The 23394-nt window shown below is 42.2% G+C and overlaps 1 protein-coding gene across 2 annotated transcripts in view; it reads left to right on the top strand.

Moving 5' to 3' along the window:
• EPHA4 (EPH receptor A4) overlaps positions 1-23394 on the top strand; it is a 145702-nt gene that overhangs the window by 79374 nt on the left and 42934 nt on the right. For both annotated transcript variants that reach the window (XM_066345026.1, XM_066345025.1), the window contains exon 5: positions 5436-5774. In XM_066345026.1, the coding sequence (XP_066201123.1) occupies positions 5436-5774 (339 nt within the window). The remainder of the gene's footprint in view (positions 1-5435; positions 5775-23394) is intronic.

Here is a 23394-nt window from a genome sequence, read left to right as displayed (position 1 = left end):
GCAAGTAGTATTTTTTTTGGAACACAGCTACTCCCGTTTGGGTGGGTGTTATCTGTGGCGCCTTCAGCGGAAGGGGGGCAGAGGCAAGCAGCTGCTGCAGGGGCCCCATGGCCCGTCAAAGCTGAAATATGGACTGAGCACCACTCTGAAGGGTTCGCATGTTCAGGGCTATTGCATTTCACTTTTTGTTCTGGTAGTACAGCTATTGTCCCTGCCACGAAATTATATTTAAAGTGTGAAGGGCACTTTAAACGTGAGAAATATAAATAGTTTGACATGCCGTCCTCACTCCTGGATGTGGAGAGAGAATCTTTGACTCCTGTGTGAATTCCAAGGGGGTTTTTATAGATAAACTAAAAAGTGTCAAGCAAGGACATTTATTTTCCCTTACGTACACTTCAGCCTTTGATTGATTTGTATTTTAACATGTCTTGATTTTGACGATAAAAATAAAACTAAAAGAATTGTAGCCCTATAAAGGCTAATAAGGAAAATGCCAGCCTACCTTTGAAAATGTTAACATTTACTGACCTCAGAGAGATAAAGTTTTGTGTAATTTCATGCCTGAATTTATTATCACCTAAGGTCAAGATAAAGAAAAGTCATAATAACCAATCCCAAATTAATTAAATTTGAGTGGCTGAAGTTCACATTTTAAATTACCATCCGTACTTGTTGGTTAGGGAGCTCTGAACACAGGAGAGGATCTAGAGCTCGCCCTTAGAGCCTGCAGGTGTCACGGCATGGACAATTAGCTTCCCTCATCTCTCGCCTTCCCCTTGCTTTCTTACTTCATCCACCCAAGAAATAGTCAAAATGTATCCATTCCCCCCCCCCCTTCCTCTTCTAGATCAAGGAGGCAAATACTGGACACTCAATAAATATCTGTTGACTAAATGAATGATCCCACAATCTCTCCCAAAAGAAGTAATCCCTAGTAAATATAGCCATCTCTAGTTTTTCCAAAGTGATTTTATGTTACAGAAGAGAAATTGAATCAAAATAGTTACATTGAGATGCTCCTTTATAGGGCTTAATGCTCATGAATCTGTATACAAAAAGCTGACTAATACTGCTTTGGCTCAGAGAAACCAGTATTAATTCACACATTTGGGAAAACACTGCAGGTGGTTGGGCAGAGATGCAGGAGAGTCCTTTGTTAGTTTTTCGTGCGGTCATTCACTCATTCGTTGACTCAGCAAATATTTGCTGAGCTTCTCCTGAACGATGAATCATGGTAGACTCTGGGAAAGGGAAGACATCAGTTCTCTGGAGGCTCATACAGACTGTGGATGGAAACAGATACATGATACATGTCTGATTAACAAGACCATGCTCCAAACACAATAAGAAATAGAAATCCAGACCTCAACGGTGGCACAATACCATTACCAGGATTGCTATGAGTCCTGCATTCAGGCCAGTACTGAATAGGTTCAGAAAACATAAAACTCTAATATTCACAATGACCCACAAGCTTCCTGATGGTGGTGTCTGCTCAGGAGATAAGATGTCAATATAAAAACTAGACACTTAAAACAAATATTACCTTCTTTTCTCTTTGTGATAACTTGTAATTGGAGACTTATTTGCAGGTAAACATACTTCTGATGAGAAAGTCAGTCACCTTTCAGACAGGTAATTGTTCCTAAATATCTAGATACAGTGCAGACATGAACAGAAGAGAAGATAATCTAGAAGTTGTTTTTCTTCCTTCTGGATGTTTTGTATTGATGGAGGGGACTCATGTTACTCAGAATGACTGTGTCCTTTTCTGTATGGCCGTCTCAGCAGGTAACTGTTTTAAGGTGCTGCTAAGTATGAGTGTTGTGCCTGGATTGATTTTTGATGGTATTAAAATCCCCACTTTTTTTTTTTATGTCTTGAGGAGAGAACTCTTTCTTTTCTGAAAAAGAGACTACTCCTCTTTTTAAATGGAAACACACTCCGTGTGTTTATTGTCCTTTAACTGGCAAAAATTAAAAACAACAGCAAAACAAACGCAATCCTAGACTCAATACAACCACCATTACGATTTTAATTTATAAAAGAATGTGTCCCTTCATGTCCAGGCCAATGTGAGACTCCTCCTGGGTGGACATTTCCACATTGTCTTCCTCCCTCCTCAGTTCTCTCCTAGTCTAATTTCTAAGCTGCAGCTCTGCTCATATAACCATCACTGCCTGTGGCAGCAGAACATAAAACATGTCCAGTACAATTCATCATACCTCATGGAGGCAACAGTGAACTTGAATTTGCCTAGTTTTCTGTCTTTCCTAGAGCATCTGCCCGAGTCCTCTTCCCAAAGGAAAACGGTTGTTCCAGGCTGGTTACCACTTGTTTTCCTGCCAGCCCTCCAATTTGAGGTCCTGCAGCATTTTTTTTTTTTTCACGTGGCTGTGTTATATCTCAGAGGCCTGTGACCATTTAGTTTTCTGCTCCATTTCTTCTCTGTTTAGACACTGCCATGCCCCGTCCTACATACTAATTACTGACTTTTTGCTTCTGTGGTGCTTGATTCATTGTGTCACATTTTCCCATGTGAAAGTGGACCAGGATCCTTGGCAAGGAGGTTAATGGATTTGAGAGTCACTCTTATTTAACACTGAAAGTTGCATCAACATAAGAACTGGTAGCTGAGCCATTTTATAAGGCAAGCTGTGGTCAGCTTCAGATGCAAACTCATAATAGATGTCACCATGGTGACAAACATCTACAGTATCTGAACATCATTGAAGATAACACACTCCCTCTTCCTACCCTTCTGTTTCAAACTTTGGTTGAAACTGCTGAGTTTGCTGTTCTTATACCTTTAAGGGGGGCCATATGGTGGAGTGGAAATCACCCCAGATAGGAAGTTAGTACTTACGGATTTTAGATTCTGTCACTAATTAGAATGCACAAACTTTCCACAACATCAGATTCTCTTCCTGGATCTCAATGTCCGCATCTTTAAAACAAGACCATTTGACCAAATGGTCTTTACCATCCTATCTGGCTTTCAGAGTCTCTGATTTTAAAAAGCTCTGTTCATTTATTCAAAAATCATTTATTTCACTCTGTTATTTTCCAGTCTAAGGATTCTACGTACAAATTTGAAATCTTAAACAAGAGGGACATTTGTATTTTCTTTCTGGGGATTTCTGTTGGGTAATCTTTCTTACCTTTGACACAAATTTGACTACGCTGTTTTCCCTGTAAGGTTCACAGGATGAAGAGTGGGAGAAATCATAATTACTCTCAAGGGGATGTGGGGAGAACCCACTTACCCTGTTAAAATAAAGTCTTCCATTAAATTGTACAAAGTGAAAAGGAGAGTGAATTAACCTTGTTCAGTATTACCATCAAAATTCTTTAGCCATTCATCATGAGCTAAGGAGTAAATATTGAACAGAAACCCTAGTAGGTCAGTTACCTCTCCCAATGTCTCAGTGGCTACTTTGGAGAAGGACATCCCATTGTGGTCGATGAGATAAAGCTTCTCCTGACTTGACGCAGGCCTCCGGTTACTTTCCTCAAAGCAACCATTACCGAGAAATTAGAAGCAGAACAGACACAGGGAGCAAAAATTTACCAACTTTCATTAAAGCTCACTTTGGCTCTTTTCTTAGAAGACCAGAATGTGAAAGAAGAAGGATAAAAGGGGGCTCTCCAATGGTCACATTGAATGAATATTTCTGATTAGAGTGTGGAGGTGTTTTTTAAACGTTTGGCACCAGCTCAGAGCAGAAAAAGAACCTCTCTTGTCTCCCACCCTGATTTTTCTCCCTGAATTACTTTGTGTCCTAACTTCTTGGCATATAAAGGCTAATTGAACAGCAAGAAGCAAGAGGGTTCATCACGGTTCTATAATCTTATCTATTATTATTATTAATATTAATATTATTATTACTACTACTTTTATTAAATTTACCACTATCTGTTGGGATCACTTGTTCTATTTCGAGATAACCATCATCACCATTTGTATTTCAGACATTCTTTGATGTCTGTGGGGATAAGTACAGGTTCCTCCCTCTACTGAAAGCAAAGCAAAGCAAAGCGTTTCTATCCATAGCCTTTCTTAGGCCAAAATGGCAGAAAGTGAAGAAGTAAGCACCCTAGGGCACAGCTTGCTACGGGACGTATAGAGTAAGTCGAGGTAAAGCAGAGATGCGGACGGACCCAGTTCAAAGCTGAAGCAGCATGACGCCGCGATGCTGAGCACCGCTCCCAGGGCAGGGGGCTGGCGGGTGTGGTGCGCGCCGCCTCTAATTGCTTGTTGCAGAGCGAATGCTGAACACTGTTTTCACTTGTCGCCGTTTTTCTTTCATAAGTGCAAAAATCATCTTTGGATTTCTTTCGATTAGTGAAAACAGGTATTAACGTAGGTCTTTTGTAAAAGCAAATTGGCATAAAGCAAACGTTCAGAAAGTCGGGGATACAAAGGGCCTGTGCACCTCAAGGGCCGCACGTGGGGGCGACTGCCTCTGCGCGGTCTCTCCGCCTCGCCTTGAGACCCTTCAACCACGGTCCCTTCCTTGCCCACGTCTGCAACCAGGTTGAACCAGTCGTTACTGATTACCTGTAAACAGTGTAACCCTCACCTGCCATGCTGAACTGAAGGGGTGTATCCACAGTTCAGTTCATTTTATTCCATGTTGACGACACACTCTACTTAGGAATTATCATTTATCTCCGAAAGTGGTATATGACTCTTCATTTAGCAGAGTCCCGCGACAGCTCTGGGTACTAAAGTCTCATTTGCATACCCAGTTTTCAGATAAGAGCCACACAAGCTGTAACACTTTCCTGTACACTTCAGAGGGGAAGCCTGGACGTGGAGCTCATCTGAGGAGGAGCAGCCTCCCATCTCAGAGGGGCAAGCACGGCTACATTTGTTTGCACACCTACGGAAACAACACTCAAACACCTACCGTCTTCTAGCCTATTGTTCTTTCTAAAGATCTTGCTAACTTGATTGACTTTTTGCTTCCTTTGCCAAATGGGCCTATCTCAGCTCTCATAGAGGCAGAGAATAATCTATACCAGGGGTCCCCAAACTACGGCCCACGGGTCACATGTAGCCCCCTGAGGCCATTTATCCGGCACCCCGCCGCACTTCCGGAAGGGGCACCTCTTTCATTGGTGGTCATGAGAGGAGCATAGTTCCCATTGAAATATTGGTCAGTTTGTTGATTGAAATTTACTTGTTCTTTTATTTTAAATATTGTATTTGTTCCCGTTTGGTTTTTTTACTTTAAAATAAGATATGTGCAGTGTGCATAGGGATTTGTTCATAGTTATTTTTTTATAGTCCGGCCCTCCAACAGTCTGAGGGACAGTGAACTGGCCCCCTGTGTAAAAAGTTTGGGGACCCCTGATCTATACTGAGATTCCAAAGGGTTTGTTTCAGTTCGTGGTGTGATGGTGTATATTTTTTAATATTTCTTTAGGTCCACCATCTGCTCCCCTGAACTTGATTTCAAATGTCAATGAGACGTCGGTGAACTTGGAATGGAGCAGCCCGCAGAACACAGGTGGCCGCCAGGACATTTCCTACAACGTGGTGTGCAAGAAGTGTGGGGCTGGTGACCCCAGCAAGTGCCGACCCTGTGGAAGTGGGGTCCACTACACCCCGCAGCAGAACAGCCTGAAGACCACCAAAGTCTCCATCACTGACCTCCTGGCTCATACCAATTACACATTTGAAATCTGGGCGGTGAATGGAGTGTCCAAGTATAACCCTAGCCCGGACCAGTCAGTGTCTGTCACTGTGACAACCAACCAAGCAGGTAGGAATCGGATCCGTTTTACTGTGTGATCTAAATGTATGTGGAGAAAGGGCTTGTGTTGATATCTAGGAATGATACTGAAGTTCTGCAGTGGAAATAGAACTACGTGGATCTAATTATAAACCTGTGAGCTGCGCTATAATACAAAAGACAGAGGGACATTTATGCATTCATCAAATGCATATCTTTTTGGACATCAACAACAGAGCATGCCCTATATATACTGAGAAGTAGAGAAATTAAACAAAGGCCAAGATTGTGATTGAAACCAGATGACAGTCCAGTGAGCTGGGTCACTCCATGCTGGACTTCTCTGGCAAGGGATTCACAATGGCCATGTTAATCACCAGGTCTGTGGTTGGACATCAGTGCATTTATAGGTTATTTAGGATTACAAAATTGACTTTTCACAAATCTGTATTGGTATGTTCATATTTGCTGGCTGTTCCAGCAGGGGCATTCACAGCTGTAGTTTTGATCTTGTTTTTTCTCTCAAAATTTAAAAAGTAACTGATGTGAGTCTATACCAGAACCACCCCAGAAGCCTGTGAGCGATGTATGTCTTAATGGGCAGCTTTATTCGTGTGGCTGATGACATTTTCCTTAAAACACATACTCTTTTTGCAGCCACTTTCATAGTTGAATCCACAATTGACACGTGGGGGAGGAGAGCTAATTTACTCAATTTCCTGCATCACTTTCCTCTTGTAATCGAGATGACTAGAAAACATTTTCTGTTCATGAAGCGTTTCTGTTGAGTTAATTGCGGAACTATTACAACATCTTGACTATCAGATATTTCACAGTGCAAAGTGGAATCTCTAGGCTCCGGCTCCGACCCTCTCATTCCCATTCCTCCCCTGAAAAAGTTTCCACACTTTCTCATGCTAATTTTCCATTCTGGATTTCCCTCACATGTTTCTGATTGCCGGCTCCCTGTTAACCTATTTCTGGAGAGTTAAAGGGAGTAGGAGAAAGGATTATGGTTTATCTTTTTGTGAGGTTCTTAAGAACAACAAACTTTGCTGGAAAAGGATTATAAATTGCCCACAATCCTATCACTTCTTCTTGCACTTCTCTCTCTCTCTCTCTCTCTCTCTCTCTCTTTCTCTCTCTCTCTCTCTTTTTTACAGGGACAGAGAGAGAGTCAAAGAGAGGGATAGACAGGGACAGACAGACAGGAACGGAGAGAGATGAGAACCATCAATCATCAGTTTCTTTGTTGTAACACCTTAGTTGTTCATTGATTGCTTTCTCATATGTGCCTTGACCGTGGGCCTTCAGCAGACCGAGTAACCCCTTGCTCAACCCAGTGACCTTGGGTCCAAGCTGGTGAGCTTTGCTCAAACCAGATGAGCCTGCACTCAAGCTGGCGACCTAAGGGTCTTGAACCTGGGTCCTCCACATACCGGTCCGACAGTCTATCCACTGCGCCACCGCCTGGTCAGGCTACACTTTTCTCTTAAATGCATGTTTTAGTAAGCGCACTCAATAGTTAGGTAAAAGATGTCCGTACTAATTGATCCATAGTGAGAAGTATTCCAGTGTCCCCATCCAAAGCCATTATTTTCCCACTTTCCTCTGAACTCTCTAGAATAAATAAAAAATTGAGACGTGGGGAGAAGATTTTGAGCTGGAGCTAGAATGGCCAGTGTTCTGGAAGGCAGCTTCAGTGATACAAACGTGACCCATCTTTAATGTGGTGTGAAGAGAGCACCTGGATATGCTTTTGTCTTTTATTTCTGCACGTTCAGGTTGTGAACACTGTTAGTGGTCATCAGTTTTATTTGTCCATAAAGATCAGTATGATTTAGGAGGTTGTGATAGCATCACGGGTACTCTGTGACTGCCAGTCTTGGATTAGTTTTCTTGGAAGGATGCAGTGGAAACGCTGCCCCTTGATCCTGGGAAACGCATTGGTGTTGTGGGCGTCTCTGAGTTGGAAGGAGCCAACAAGAGGCCGAGCGATCTTTGCACACACACCCCCACCCCCCCGGAGAATTCGATCTGTGATCCACTCAATACATTTACCGTATTTTTCGCTCCATAAGGCACACCTGACCATAAGACACACTTAGGGTTTTAAGGAGGAAAATAAGAAAAAGAATATTCTGAACCAAATGATGTGTTAAAATATTTAATAAAATATTGTATTTTTCGCTCCATAAGACACACGAGCATTTTTCCCCTCCAGTTTTGGAGGGGAAAAATGCATCTTATGGAGCAAAAAAAAATACAGTATGCTCACCCCTGAAGTACCTTTTCAGCTTTCCTCAAAACACATCACTCCTTCGTGCTCTTAACTGCATTGGAACTAGCAATGGAGGTTTCGAGGCTTCAGTGTACAGCTGAAGTCATGCTCTTTGGCAGAGAACAGCCTCTGAGAGATGTGCCGAGGACAGGCTTGGCTCCCACAGATTTTGTGGGGAGACTTCTACGACTCTTCTGTATAGTTAAGGATTCAAGCCAAAAGATTATGTCAACTCCCACTGGGCCAGAAGGTACAAGGAGAGAAACAAGACAGGCTAAAAGATTCTCTCCCTACAAAGAGGAAAGAAAAACATCAAAGTTTTATTAAAAATGCGGGTGTAATTCTTTTCGACGTAAGAGAAAGGTGGACAGGGAATTCCTGTGACAGACACAGTGAGGCGGTTTCCTGTGCCACGGCAAGCAGTCCTGCCAGGAACTTTGCTGAATAGGACAGAATTCCAGCTCCTTATTTTAATTTTCATGAAGGGTAGTGCTGGGAAGCTGTTCAAAATTAAAAATAAATCTTTCAATAAGGAGACCTCCTATGTGGCCAGCCAGAAAGCTCTCGCCTAGCAGAGTTGTATGTGTGTACAGTGCTGCCTCATTATCCTGCCATAATTTGGAGTACACTAATTCAAAATCATTGGGGTAGTTTATCTTTGATTAACAAACCCTTTCTTCATAGTAGGGCAGATTAATAATCTCGACCGAAATTCTGGGTGAATGTAGCAGCCGTAAACTCTATCAAAGCTCCCCTAAGTATATTTCCATGGACCCAATTATATCCTCATTGTAGCTGGTCCTACCATTTCATTAAATTAAACTCCTTCGGGACCTTTCTAAGCCAGGATGTCTCACTCTTTAAGGAACTCACAGAACAAATGGATGTTAGCCTTTACAAGTCTGGAGGCCACGATGTTCCGTGCCTCTCCACTTTTTGCACTGTTTCCTCAGGGTTCTTTGTCTCATCGGGAATATCGTGAAGAGCAAACAATCACAAAGCCTTCTAAAATTCTTGGTTTTATCATCGCCACCCTCGGTGGCGGACCCTCGGTGAACAGCTCCATGAAGGTGAAACAGCAGCAACGCTAATGGCAGAGCTGGTGCCACTTGAGACCAGGGAGAGCCCTGCTTCCTTCTTCTAGATTATTAGATGATTGAATGCTCCTGGGTCCGGCCCGGCGTTCTCCCCGTTGGTGAGAACAGATGCTGGGTGTTGAGCTGCAGCTCTGACCGGGCTTTGATCCTTTCCTTGCACACCATGGTGTGAGTGGGCCGGTCTTCTCACGTGGTTATTTAAACCATTCTAGCTTAAATCTTTCTGTGATGTCTTAGGGGCTGTTGACACCTCTTTTTTTCCCCCTTTCCTCCTGAGATCAAAACCAATTGACCCAGAAATCAAGACAAAGGAATGCAGAATGTCAACTCTGTTGCTGACCACCTGATGAAAGGATGTCCGTTTTATATCTGTGGGCCAAAAGGGCTGGCTTTTGTGACACTTACCTAGTGTCACCCAGGGACAGGCTGGCCCAGCTGGCTGATTAAAGGCTCCATGCAACGTAAAACTTGTGCCCTTAGGTATGTCCCAATGGACGTTCTGTGCAGTTAGGCAGGTACGAGAGAGCCGAGATGGTTGGCCTGAGACACGGTTCTTTTCCCAAATTCCTTTTATGACACGAGTCATCCCACCTCTACTTCTATGGCAAGAGCAGGGAAGGAGAGGTGGGAAGAGGGTGAGAGCTGGGAGCTCTGGCTGAAGTTGCCCTGTAGGGAAACATCAGACCAGGAGAACGGAGGTCCTCCTTGGAATTACTTCCCGACACTACAGTCCCAAAAGGAAGAGCGAGATTCCCCTTGGAAACTCCTCCCTCCCTGTCTCCGTTGTCTACCCTCCAACAAACTGTTCTGCCTCTTATTTAGGAGGAGGTGGCTCTGCTAATCACCTTTATGGAAAACGAATAAGCAGACCGCTGGGTGATTCGTTCTCTCGACGGCTTCCCTTCGGTTTACTCTTCCTGAAGTGGACCATCTCAGGCAGATACATGCAGAATGTGTCACTGGCAGAGAGAAACACGGTATAAATGAAACAAGGTTTTCCTGGCCAAGCAACAGAACTGTGAATATTTTTGCTAAAAATGCCGTGATGACCGCCAGCGGATCTTAATATCCCTGGGCCCATTTTGACAAAGCACGCCTGGTCCGCCCCCCACCCACCTTCCAGCTATGGGGCTGGACCATTCCTTAGGCTGTGTTATTTGAAATCATTATGAACCACCATGGTTGGTGTTCTATGGTTACCAAGAATTGCACCCAAGGGCAGTGATTTTTGAATTTTATTTTGCACATGACACTATACCAAGTATTTCCCAGTGAAACACATCTGTTAGTCTCTCTTTAGCTCAGCTGAGGTGTCCTAGTAAAAAACATCTTGAAAACTCTGAGTTTGCAGGAGTTCAAATAGTTGATGGATTACATAATTATTTGAATGTAGCTGATCTCTAAGATCTTTTCCAGCCCTAAAATTCTGTGATTCCAAGAACACAGTCACGAACTATGAGCGTGAAGAAGTAAGTTTATCTCCCTGTGATGTTCAGAAACTGGCTCTAAAGGCAAGTCAAAGAGTGAGAGAAATTGCAAAACTGCTTCTACAGAATTATCAGAATGCATCTGAATCCTGCCTTCCCTTCACCTGTTTAAACCTCACCCTGCCAAACAAAGTATTTACTTCAAAGGGAAAAACAGTAAGCTAGCTATACATCTAGTATAGTTATTTCAGACCCCTCCCCAGAAAAATGTCTGGGGACACTTCTGGTTGTCCCCGTTGGGAGAAGGGCAAGTGCTATGGCATCTAGTGTGTCAAGTCCAGGGATACTGCTCAACATCCTATAATACTCAGGACAGCCTCCACCACCCAATAGAGAATTATCTGGTTTGAAATTTCTGTAGTACCAAGAGTGAGAAACTCTGCTCAAGTGATATGTTTAAAAACCAGAACCTGTGACTTTATAGCAATGTCCACTTTCTAAGGGTTCTATCATTCAGCGGTTGTGGCATGGTTCCCCTGCTCTGTGCTGGGGACCTAGTGCTCTTGTGGGTTCTCAGGGCACAGACTGTTTGTAAAGGGCCCTTTGGGAAGACCCCAGGTTGCTTTGCCATCATCTGAATGAATGCTGCTTGCCTGGTTCTCTAGGATAGACGATGTTTAAAAACTGCCAGGAAATAGCAGGATGAAAGAGACGTGACAGGACACCACGTTGTGATGCCCCACATGGCACATGGAGATGTTCGGTACCTCTCTGTTGCTTAGCCCGTTTATGTACGGTGGAAACACTCAGTGAGCTCTCTTAAGAAATGATAAATTTAATATAACCAACATAAATGAGTAGAGAAAAGAAAATAACCAAGTGCAGGAGGCATACTGTCTTTTACTGCTCAACTGGGAAGTGCCCATTCTCTCCCTCTCTGCCATCTCTTAATTAGACCTATTATGTTATTTGAGTGAGATAATGGAGAACAGTGGGACTTCACATCCCTACTGGGCATAATTGCTACCTGTCTTCTCTAGACAGTAAGAGGAAAGCTTCAAGGGGATGGTGAGAGAAAGGAAAGCATCTTAGAGCAACAGTTAGATAATGCGCAGGAGGCCGGTGGCTCCACGTTTTGTGAAGTCTGAAGCTTAGGCAATGTTGGGGTGATTTCAAGACACCAACAACAGTACGGTGATTACAAGGAGAAAAAGGGGGGTCAGGTGAGGTAGAAGAGGGTGAAGGGGGATAAATGGTGACGGAAGGAGACTTGACTTAGGGTGGTGAACACACAATACAATATATGGGTGATATAGTATGGAATTGTACACTTGAAGCCTATATAATTTTATCAACCAATGTCACCCAAATAAATTTAATTAAAAATAAGGAAACCACAAAATTGCATCCATCAAATGAAGACCAGAGCTTTGGAGAGGGATCAGAAACCGAGAAAGAGGGCCAGTCAAAAGGAGGTTGAAAAGTTGGTGGACTGTCACTGTCATTGGTCAGAGACGGCTCAGCAGAGGACACGGTGGACCAACATTTAGGTTACTTATGGTTGAAACAATTTTGATATTTGGCAACCCCTCCCCCCAATATTTTAGAGGTTTTGAGTATGTGAACAAGGTTTCACAAGAAACATGAGGATTTCAGACATGCCTTTGCTCTCTTGTACCACATCTTTCCTCCCCAGGCCGGGTCAGCGCACCCAGGGAGCATGCTTGCCTTTCTGATAAGGCAGCGCTCTGATCCTCTGCAAATCTTGTACTCTTAGCACTCACTGTTGTTTGGTTCTGAGATGCTGGCAGTAATTTTATTTTTTAAATAATACATAATATGGACTGTCCTTTTCCGTGTCTCCTCACTGAGATGATTCCTCATTGGCCTTTGAACTCAATTAAATCATGTTATTTATTTTCTTACTCCTAAGAAATTTCAAGGAAAAACATGTGATTAAATTAGTGAAATCTCTAAGTTAGAAATCTTTCTAAAGACATTTAAAAACCTGTCAAACAAATTGTAAAGCGACTCCGCTGAGAGGTTTTATTGAAAAGTTGTGCATTCTCAGAACCGCTGGCTCTCGAACCACACAAGTGTGGGCTGCATGGGTCCACTTATATGAGAATTTTTCCTCCCATGAATTCTATACAGATATATTTTTTCTTTCTTATGACATTCTTAGTAACATTTTTTCTAGCTAACTTTATTGTAAGAACACAGTCTATAATATGTATAACATACACATATGTTATTGGTAAGACTTCTGACAAATTGTAGGCTATTAGTTAAGTCTGGAGGAGTCATAAGTTACAAGTGGATTTTTGACTGGGGGGAAGGGGTGGCCAGCTCTCCTAACCTCCCTTATATTGTTCAAGGGCCAACTCGAGTTGGCGGATAATTGCTGAGACAGTTCTCTTAAGTAGAAGCCAGCTTGAAAGTCCTTTCTGCGCCTGAGTAAACACACAGTGGGCTTCAGAGAGGCGCGGCTGTGGTTTTCTCATTGACAGCTCTCATCTAGCCAAGGGCTGCGGGTACCGTTCACCACGCCTAAGAAACGTAGATTTTAAAAACACGTACAGTTTTTAAAAGGGAACGGTCTCTTGATTCTAGCATTATACGTCAAGTCATTTTTATGTTTATGGAATATTGTTACCACCCTTATAATTATTCTGCGTTTTCACTGATTACGATCATAATGAAGGATAATAGAAACCTATGCAGATAACGATGGTACAGCTTCTGGCGTGTGGCACCAGGGGTTGGTGAATTTGTATTCGGAGTGGGTGCCACTCATCCTGGCGCGGAGAAAGAAATAAAAGCCTTCCAAAAGGACCTGCTAAATTATCCAGCTTCAAGGTTGACTGAGCAGCGCAGACAAATGTCTTTAGAGCCCAGAGGTAATTATTGTATATAAATCAAAAATGGGTTGCGTTTCTTTTTAAGATGAGAATATTTCACTCCAGAAAAGTGAAAGTTTTATTTATACACCCAGGACGGGGAACGCTATTTTTCCTGACTCTTTCTTCCTCCTCACTCCTACATAAATATGCACACATGTTCATTTGGGAGAAAGGGAGACCCCATTCGGCAACATTCACTCTAAACACTTGACAGTCTAATTCTGATTTGTTTTTTGTTTTTTATGTCTCAGAGTTGTGCTTGTTACTTCGAAGGCTGCTGCCAACTCTTACACCCTCTGGGGAAGCCATCAAGGGATTTGAGAAATAAGTACCCGACTGAGATGAAAAATGAGCAGGGCAAGGCGAGCAAAGGCTTTAGAGGGGCTTCTAAATTGTCTAGCTGTCACTCCAACTGGCTAAATTAATTACCGGCTCCTCAGAGGAACCAGAAGAGACTCTAGACTCCAGTTTGCAATTGAGCATCAATAAAAAGATCCAGAGAAACTTTATCAAAGCTTCCATTAACCCCCTACTGATGTCTTTAAAAGAGTTTTTTTCCTTGAAACACCAGGAAAACCAAGAGCCAGGCTGCAGGATGGATCCTGCATTGAGAGGTCGTAAATCTACAGGCATTAATTAAAATGCTGGTCCTGTCACCCCAATATACAGAGCTTTCTCTGAATGTTGGTATCCCTGTGCTTGTTTTCATGTGGGGAGACAGGAAGAGGGTATTCTGCATGTTGTTGTCAGGTAGAGATTTGTATTGTTTTGTTTTGTTTTGTATTGTAATCTATCAGGGAGAAGCAAGACTTAGCTCTATCCAGCAGCATTAAAGATACCTCTTTTTAAGTGAGTCTTCCCCTAGTGTCTACCTTTTGTCCCAACACACACACACACACACACACACACACACAGAGTTTCCATTATTTTCTGTGCCAAAGGAATGAAAAATTTTTCCTAGGCTGCCTCAAAACTGAAATAACAGAAGAAGAGAGTGATGCCAGACATCAGTGTGGTCTCCTGCCTGGTGAATGTTGCGGCTCTCAATGGGAAATGTCACTAATTATTTGGTCCCACACACAGAAGTCAGTACCCAGAGTGCTGTGGGAATCGGGCTGAACAGTCAGCAAAATGGCTGCCGGTATAGACACATAGCTCAGGAAACAAATCTTCTATTCAATTTCTTCTTTCTCTGTTCTGAAAAATTGGTCCATCCACCCTGACAGAACTTTACTATGGCCTTTCTGACCGTCTTTTGTTTTCTGTTATGACAAAGCACAAGGGCTCCTTTCTAAAACGTAATCTATTTAAACTATCTCATGGGTGAAATGGTGTGATTTGACATGCTTGTTCTATTTTGCTATCACTCTTGGAAGGAGAGGAGGACAGAAGAAGAAGAAGAAGGGTAGGCCACTTCCTTTTGCCTGACATCTTCCAAATTATAATCTATGTCCATGAATTTCTCAGGCAGTTTGGTTCTCACTGTCAAAAAACCTCTTTGATGAAGGCTGGAAGTAGATTATTAAAAAATATATCATATTTAGGAAATTCTGTCAGTGACCAGTGCCTACAAACAGGACTTAAATATGTAGCTTCAGCTTCTCAGTGGGTGCCAACTAGGGACCTACCACCAACAGGTTCATTGTGTGTAACGAACTTGGACAAGATCCATCCCTTAGAACAAACCCTGAAAGGGGCAAGCTCACAATGGCTCCCTGGGGAGTTGGTGTTGTCTAGATAACATACTGCAAGCTGTAAATCTGCCTTCTGAATCAACCCTATTTTTTTTAGCATAATTAGTGTGTATTTTGAGCATAATAAGTGTGAAGGTGGATGAGAGCACAAATTCCTCCATGTTCCTTTATCAAGACCAGGGTCACAACACACAGACAGTGATTTTGAATATGCAACAGGCTGAGCACTTAATCAAGTGCTCCTTCCAGTCTCCAAGCTAATCAAGGACTTTCTGGTTTTTTGTTTTTTGTTTTTGTTATATTTTTCTGAAGTTGGAAACAGGGAAGCAGTCAGACAGACTCCCGCATGCCCCCGACGGGGATCCATCCGGCATGCCCACCAGGGGGCGATGCTCCACCCATCTGGGGCATTGCTCTGTTGCAACCAGAGCCATTCTAGTGCCTGAGGCAGAGGCCATGGAGCCGTCCTCAGCGCCCAGGCCAACTTTGCTCCAATGGAGCCTTGGCTGTGGGAGGGGAAGAGAGAGATAGAAAAGAAGGAGAGGGGGAGGTATGGAGAAGCAGATGGGCACTTCTCCTGTGTGCCCTGGCCGGGAATCGAACCCGGGACTCCTGTATGCCAGGCCGACGCTCTACCAATGAGCCAACCAGCCAGGGCCAAGGACTTTCTGTTTTTTAAATATGAAAATTGCGGAGGATTCTAAGAGTTGCTGGTGGAGCTCTTCCCGGGGTGGAATTCCCCTGAATCTAATCCTGGTCCTACAGGGATCCAGGAGAGTGTGATTTTAGGAAACTTCTAAGAGGAGGCTTTTGGCTTTGGAATTCTTAGAGCTAACATTATCTTATGTCTTCCCATTTAAAACAGGAGAGGAATTGTCATTACAGTATGTAACTGGGATTCTAGTTGCTTTGTTTTCCATTAAAAGTAAGGAGTACAAAACATTAGTCAAATCTCTCCCTTGTAGAAATGTAGAGCATCTTTTTCTAACCAGGAACAAGGCCATAGAATTTAAAAAACCACACATTGTGTGCACAGACCTTAGTGTAGATGCCAATGCTGAGTAGTCAGCTAATCCAGGTGGGGCTCTAAGAAGCTGGTACAGTAGTTAAAGAATCTTTATACAATGTAAAATGTATTGTGGAGGAAGAACGCTAGATGCGAGGAGGCCCCTTAAATCTCACTGTTAACTCTTTAAGGGTATGACTTTGACTGTATGTGTTCTTTGGATGGTGGCATTTCTCCTTTTCTCCACCTCTTGCTGCCTTCCTGTTTCAGAAAACACACAAAATACTTCTATAAAACTGCCCACTGGGTGCTGAAGCCCTGCTCCAGTGTCCTCTTGGAGCCCATACTGAGGAACTATTTCTACCTGAGATGTTTCTCTGAGGTCCTTCTGGTATTTACAGATTGCCTCCTGGGTGGAGCCAGTTAATACTGAATTTCACACTTCACCAAGTTGTGTTAAAGAGAGGCCCCAGGGAGACATTGTGAACCTCCTAGTTAAAAAAAAAAAAAAAAAAAAAAAAAAAAAAAAAAAAACCAACCAAGTCCTAAAAGGTTATCATTTTCCTAATACATTCTTTGTTATTCTTCATGACTACAAAATTCTCAAACACAGATCCAGTTTGAGACATCTATTGGCTTTAATACTATTTTACAATTGACTAGCTCTGTTGTTTCGGCCTCGGTCTTACAATGCCTATAGGAGTTTAAAGGATCTGGCACAGACAATTTATGTATCTGGCTGATACCCCAAATACAAAAAAAATAATAATCCTATGGCTGCAAATTCCCAAGCTTAAAATCCCTAGTCATAAATTATGCTCCTTCTCCTAACCTCTATCATAGCTTTTAAGAGAATTGCCAAAAAGATCGAGTTTCAAATAGGAGGCCTGCAAGAGTATCATTTCATGGCCACATTCTTGAGAGCCTAGCATGTGGTGACCATTTGTACATGAAGCGTTTTCGAAATGTGCTGGTTGCAGTTTAACCCAGAGGTCTTTCTATCTCTTCCCTCCACTCACCAGCCACTCCTTTGTGCTCATCTACGCAGTAAGGAAGAAACTAGACAGGAAATACTTGGCTACAAATAAAGCGAAGGCTTCCTTAGGTAGTACTAAATCCCAGCTTCTCCGCATTCGATGGTCCCCTAAATATTTTGATACCTTATGTTTGGAGCTTTCCCAGACTTCTATGCAGTGGAACCGAACTGGGATTAAAAGGGAGAGTCTGCTTCAGCCAAATGGTGGCTCTCTCACTCTCCTCATGTCTTCCACTCGTAACATTCTACTTTATCATTCGTGGCCATCACTGCTCAACATTTTTAGTCATTATTTTTTAAGCCAAGCAACATTGGAACTGGGAAAAATCCTGAGTGGCGTAGAACACATAGATTTGCAACTAACATTATATTGAGATGCTCCCTCTACCTATCCCAACCTGTCCGTGTTCGTCTGCAGCCTCTCATTTCATGTTCCAGTTTATTCTTTGTCAGACATTTTTCATTTCTGGTTTTCCCCCTTCTATTCTGCTTATGCGTTTCAAAATGAAATAAGAAAAATTGAGTAACTCAAAAGTAGTTTTTCGAGATAACAATTACAGTGGCCGCTGAAAGTGCTTACAAATTAAGTAGCTTGTATCCTCAGTTTATGAATACCGTGACTGTTTGGGGGCTGCTCACCTGGTCTTTTTAAATGACCATTAGGGAAAGTAGCTATCCTATTCCACCTGGATATGTGATGGGGAATTGGATGGCTCAGGAGATGACTAATGGGACTCTGGACCTTTCTGTCTTTAGGTCACTTCCTTGAATCTGGACTCCATCATAAGTGGTCCAAGACCCGACCATCTGGCAGCCACCGAGTGGCTACAGTAATGGAATTGGGCTTGGTCCAGGTCTTAGTCGACAGGTGTTCACATCATAAGTGACACTAATTGACTTCCTAGTCTTTCAACTCAGAAGACGGTGGTCCATCTCTGGTATGGTGATGGGGAAGGAGTTATTCATGATGAAGGATTATTCAGGTTCCATTGAAAGCCAAGGAACTCGGCACCTTGAGCTGGCACCAACCTGGCACCTTGCAAATATTGTCCTGTCCGTCATGGGTTCCATTAGCCTCAGAAATTAACAAGAAAGGAAGAAAGAAATCTAATTTCAAAAGATTTTCAATCGCTTAGAATGGCTAATGCTGCTTTTCTGAGGTTACATAAGCGTCACAGGTTGAGGCTTTTTGCTTCATTTTGTGTTACTGTGATTAGATGCCTTCTGTGAAAATTACATATGGGAGGGGAGAAAATTGGATTCTGGGCTTCTATGATAATATCAGTCAGGCTATCTGCTTTTATTTTATAATTTTTTTCTTTGTTTTGGGGTTGATTACCAGGTCATAGCTATGAATAAGTTATGAGTGATACTCTTTGATGGAGGATTTAATAAGGCTATTTTCAACGCCCTTGTAAAATGGAGACCAATGTGAAAAACTAACTTTGAGACTCTTTTATTAACATAAATTTTAAAATATGGACTTGAAGGAACTTCAGTTGGAGGTACTGTTTTGTTGTTCCAGGCACGTGACTTTAGAATAAGGCACACCTTTACTCACTCTCACCTGGGGACATGTCCTGAAGGTGATGGCTTGCCTTGGAGGAGATTATTGGTAGCATATTAGTATGATTAATATTTTGTCCCCTGAAGTTTCCCAGGTTTACTTAATGGTTTTTTTGTTTGTTTGTTTGTTTTTTTACTGCATGGATGATTTGGGTGTCCTTGTAGTCAGTGGCAAAGCCACACTCTTAAATTAGTTATCACACTTAAAAAGTAAAGATGACAACAGCCACGTGGGGTCTATTTATTGAAGCAGACAGGTTCTTTTAGCGGAATGATCAATGCCTTACCTCTTTCTGAAAGGCTTTTCCGGGGTAGAAAATTGTCAAGCATCTCCTAGAAAGTAATGAACAAGACTTTTTGATCGGTCAGTTTCTGGAGCAGGCTCTTAAGCATTTCTGCCTGTAAATGTAGCAACCTGAGTGTGAAAGTAAAAAGGCAAGAAGCAGAGATTTACCGGGCGCATCTATCATCCAGGCTTTTAGAGTCTCTGTGATTAATACATCTTTAATTGGGGACCGATCTAGACGCTTTGGATGTCAGAAAGCTAAATGTTACAGCATTGTCGCTGGGTTCCTCACACAGCAGGGCGATTAGCAGCTGTCTGAGTAACAAAGAGGACCTGAAGCCCAGAGCACAGCCTTTATTTTCCAGATTTGGAATGCCTGAAGCTCTCCAGCAGAGTTCACAGCTTAAAGAACAGCCATAACCTTATTCCGCTCCCTGCGCGGGTACTTCTGCTCAGGGGGAAAGAACTTGCCTTCACACCATACTCCATATTCTAGATTATTTCAGGAAGGCACTGTTGGTCACAGACCCTCTCTTCGTCCTGTCTCACTCAGACACATGTAAAATAACTTCAATGAAGACAATACTAGCTACTTTTCAATATACTGAGGCGCAATGAGAGAAGATTCCTCTTCCTAGAGGCATTCAGAGAAAAAATATATATATATATATATTTCATTTTTCTGTGGTTGCTGGCTGGGCCCCATTTTCTTATCTTCGAGCAGTTGTCTTGTTCAGGCTAATCCTTACAAATTGCCTTCCAGTGGGAAAGGCTTGTTTTCCTGTTTGCTCAGAACTGTATTCTTATTTAACAGGAAGTACACACTGGATCCCTGCCCCGTTTCTGTTGGCCGGGGTTAGGCTCTCCTTGTCAGAGCCTGGCAACAGGTTTCTTAGGGAGCGAGCAGACAGTAAAGCAAGCAGCTCTCAGACAAAACAGAAGACACACTTGTGCTGCATCAGGGACACGTGGGTACTTCTTAAATCATCCCCACTTCATTCCTGGGCACGTGGCTCTTGATTTTAAGTTGAACTGCCACTCGCTTTTAATTCTACAACTGATAGTCTGGCTAAACATGTAGTAACACTAACTCAAGAGACTAGCTATTTAAAAAAAAATAAAACGAGACTTTATGTAATGAATTTTCTTCACTACAGGGAGCAGGGATTGCTGTACAGCTCAGGTATTGAGCATCATGATTAAATATGTTCACCATAGAAAGCCCTAATTTATGAAAATTCTGATCTTTCATTGGTACCTTCAGAGCTATATACCCAGGGTATTAAAGATTTTGGATGGTGTTTCTAAAATAATTTTTAACACTCCTAGTTAATATTTTCATTGGTTTTTAATACCTTTATTGTGAAATATATATGTATCAGACAAGCGGGCAAGGTTCATGCGTACAGTCAAGCAGTTATTAAGGCAAACACCAGGTCATGGAGTATAATATAATATTGCCCACCTTCCAGAAGCTTTCTTTGTGCATCTTCCTTAGCTCCAACTACTATTTTATTTTGTGATTGAATTTTTTAATTTTAGATGATCCTCTTTTTAGTTCTTTAGGTGGTTCTAATAGGAGGTGATTCATCATCAAAACCTTTAAGTATTATCGATGAACAGTGATCGTGTCTGATTTACTGCTAGGTTTCCAGCCACCAAGAGTGTATACACAGATAGCCCTGTACTGACACATGGCAGCCCTTAGGTTTGCTCTGTTACTGATGCTGCTGTTTACCATGTGGGAGAACCAAGCCATTTAACCTTTAAGACTCTAACTGGTATCATTGAGAGGAGAGACTAGAGGCTTTTTATACATAGATCAGTGGTTGCAAATGTGGGCTTTAGGACCTGACTTTGGAATTCACCATTGACAAGCTGTAACTTGAAGCAAGTTATTCAAACGCTCTGTACCTTATCTTGTTGAGCTATAAAATAGAAATACTAGTAGTTCTGCCTCATAGGGTTTTTGTAAGGGTCATATAAATTAATCCATGCTAGATATTGATAGTGATGCCTGACACAGAGCTGTTACTCGATAAATGCTAGTTCAGTGTGTATGTTGTTATAGACATGAAATAAATGGAGGGAGTGTCACATATTTTTGAGTTAAGCAAACTTGAGTTAAAATTCTTTAGCATTGATTCAATTATTTAACTTCTTGGTGTTGCGTGAGTTTCCAAATATGAAATCAAACATGGTAATTATCGCTACTTCAGAGAGTTGAAAGGATTAAATGATTTTACGTTAGTGGAAATGCCTTGCAGAGGAGGCCAATAGCGACTTTTTGCTTACTCTTTTCTGTTTAGCTCTGATTCATATGCCCCAAGTTTTCAACTGTGTGAGCTGTTAACTGTGCAATGAGGACTACACAAACTCATAAAAGGAAACTCAACCAAGCCATTTTGAGAGCCCCACTGTCTTTTCCTATTTAACACTGAAACGAGCTCAGCCTGTATGTTAGCCCAGTAAATAGTTTAGTCCAGTAATGTGTGATTCTGCCAAATTCCTCATGTATTAGAAGACTGGTGGCCGAGACTGTGTCCCTGCAAAGTTGCTCAGCTGGTTCCTGCATTGTTGACCTCAGGGCAGCAATGTTACGAATGAGTGGGTATCTGCTCACTGGACCTGGGGTTTCTAAGAGGGAAACTGAAGGCCATTCAGGCGCTTTAAACCAAAGCTCAGTCTTCTGTAGGCCACAATACTGCTACACCTGATTTTACTTTGTTATTATATGCAAATATTATTATAGGAACAGGCCTCATTTTTGCTGAATGAGCATTTTTACTCATTGCTTTCCCCAAAGGAGTACTTGTGGTAACCGTAAATGTCAGTTACTAGGTTAATACATTTGAAAATTATTTTTTGATCAACTTGAATCCAGTTAGAGGTGTTGAGGGGAGGGTTGATGAGGGGCTTCCAAGATGGGACTCGGCACCAGCTGGCAGGTTGTGGGCTAGAGAGGATGGAGGGTCCCAAGGGAGCTTTCTTATGCATCAGGACTAGAAGAGCAATCACTTCAACTCACATCCTATGGCCCAGAACTCAGTCACTTGTGCTGTACTACATGCAAAGGGTTCTGGGAAATATAGTCCGTATCTTAGAGGCTCCACCCCAGGAAGAGTCATTTATGGGAAGGGAGATCACATCTCTGGACAGTTAGCTTGGGAGGCCAGTCCCAATACCGTCAGCTTCCTTATGCAAACATTTAACATAAAGGCTAAGAGGAACATTATTTAAAATGTGGTTAATAGCTCTCTGTAAAGAATTCGTCTAAAACAATCTGCTACACATTTCTTGGGGAAAAATAAGTAAAGTAAGAATTTCAATTAAATGGTGTGTAAAGTCTTACTCTTGAATCACTTAGTTCAAGCATCCTCAGGGTCCCAGAATCAGATTCTGAACAACAAACACTGGGAACACAGGTTAGCTGTCACCCTTCAGTACGTGTTACTGTGCCCAGTTTTATATTACAGTCTTTGTTTAAAATAGACTCTGTGCGTACCAACATTGGACATTCGTGTATGAGGGAGAAAAATGCATGCCTCATACATTTTTAAGTATAAGCTTAATTAATACTAAAATTTTCATATTTCAATATAAATGAACTTCATTTTAATTCTAAGTCTTTTTAAAGATTTGAATTAAAAATTTGGTTCTAGGCCTTTTGTTGAAGGAAAACAATTCCGTATCCATTTTGGAACAATCAAAATTTTCCACACGTTTTGTTTGTTGGTTGATTTGTTTTAACCATTTCACTTCCTGTGAAGATGTGCTTCGGTTTATTATTGACAGGGCCGCCTGGCCACCGAAGCTGTTGGCAGGGAACTAACTGCGTTGTTTCGACGGCAGTAACAAGTCCAAGGAGGTTGAGTGGGGGTTGGGTCGTTGAATGAGTTTTACCTAAAAAATAGCAGAAGGCTAAGTCCGCTTATTGAATGTGGTGCAAATGAGCTCGTGGGTATATGAAAGCCCTCTGTATGCTGTCGGGTCCTATAAAGTACAGTAGTGATAATTGTGTGTGTGGGGGGGCGTGGACTTGGTGCTCTTTGGTGCCATAGGTAGTGTGGAGCTCAGGGAAATCCTTCCCTCCCTTTGGCGGGATGTGGAAGAAAGCAATTAATATTAGCACCGAAGTTCTTAGCATCTCCGCGACGCAAAACTCTTAATCACAAGGATATCATTAGTGCTCTGAAGCATTTAATTTTGATGCTTGACAGCATCTTAAAATGCACAAACCTTTTGATAAAGAGAAAGTCGGAGCCCTGGAGTTGGAATGGAAAGAAAGGGGGAAGAGAAACCACCTTAAGCCCCAAGTAATTAAATTTAAATGTGCTCATTGCATGAAGCAGAG

Source organism: Saccopteryx leptura, chromosome 7 (assembly GCF_036850995.1).
Source record: "Saccopteryx leptura isolate mSacLep1 chromosome 7, mSacLep1_pri_phased_curated, whole genome shotgun sequence".
NCBI classification, from domain to species: domain Eukaryota; kingdom Metazoa; phylum Chordata; class Mammalia; order Chiroptera; family Emballonuridae; genus Saccopteryx; species Saccopteryx leptura.
Note: the sequence above shows the minus strand (reverse complement) of the source record. Positions and strands in the feature narration are given on the sequence as shown.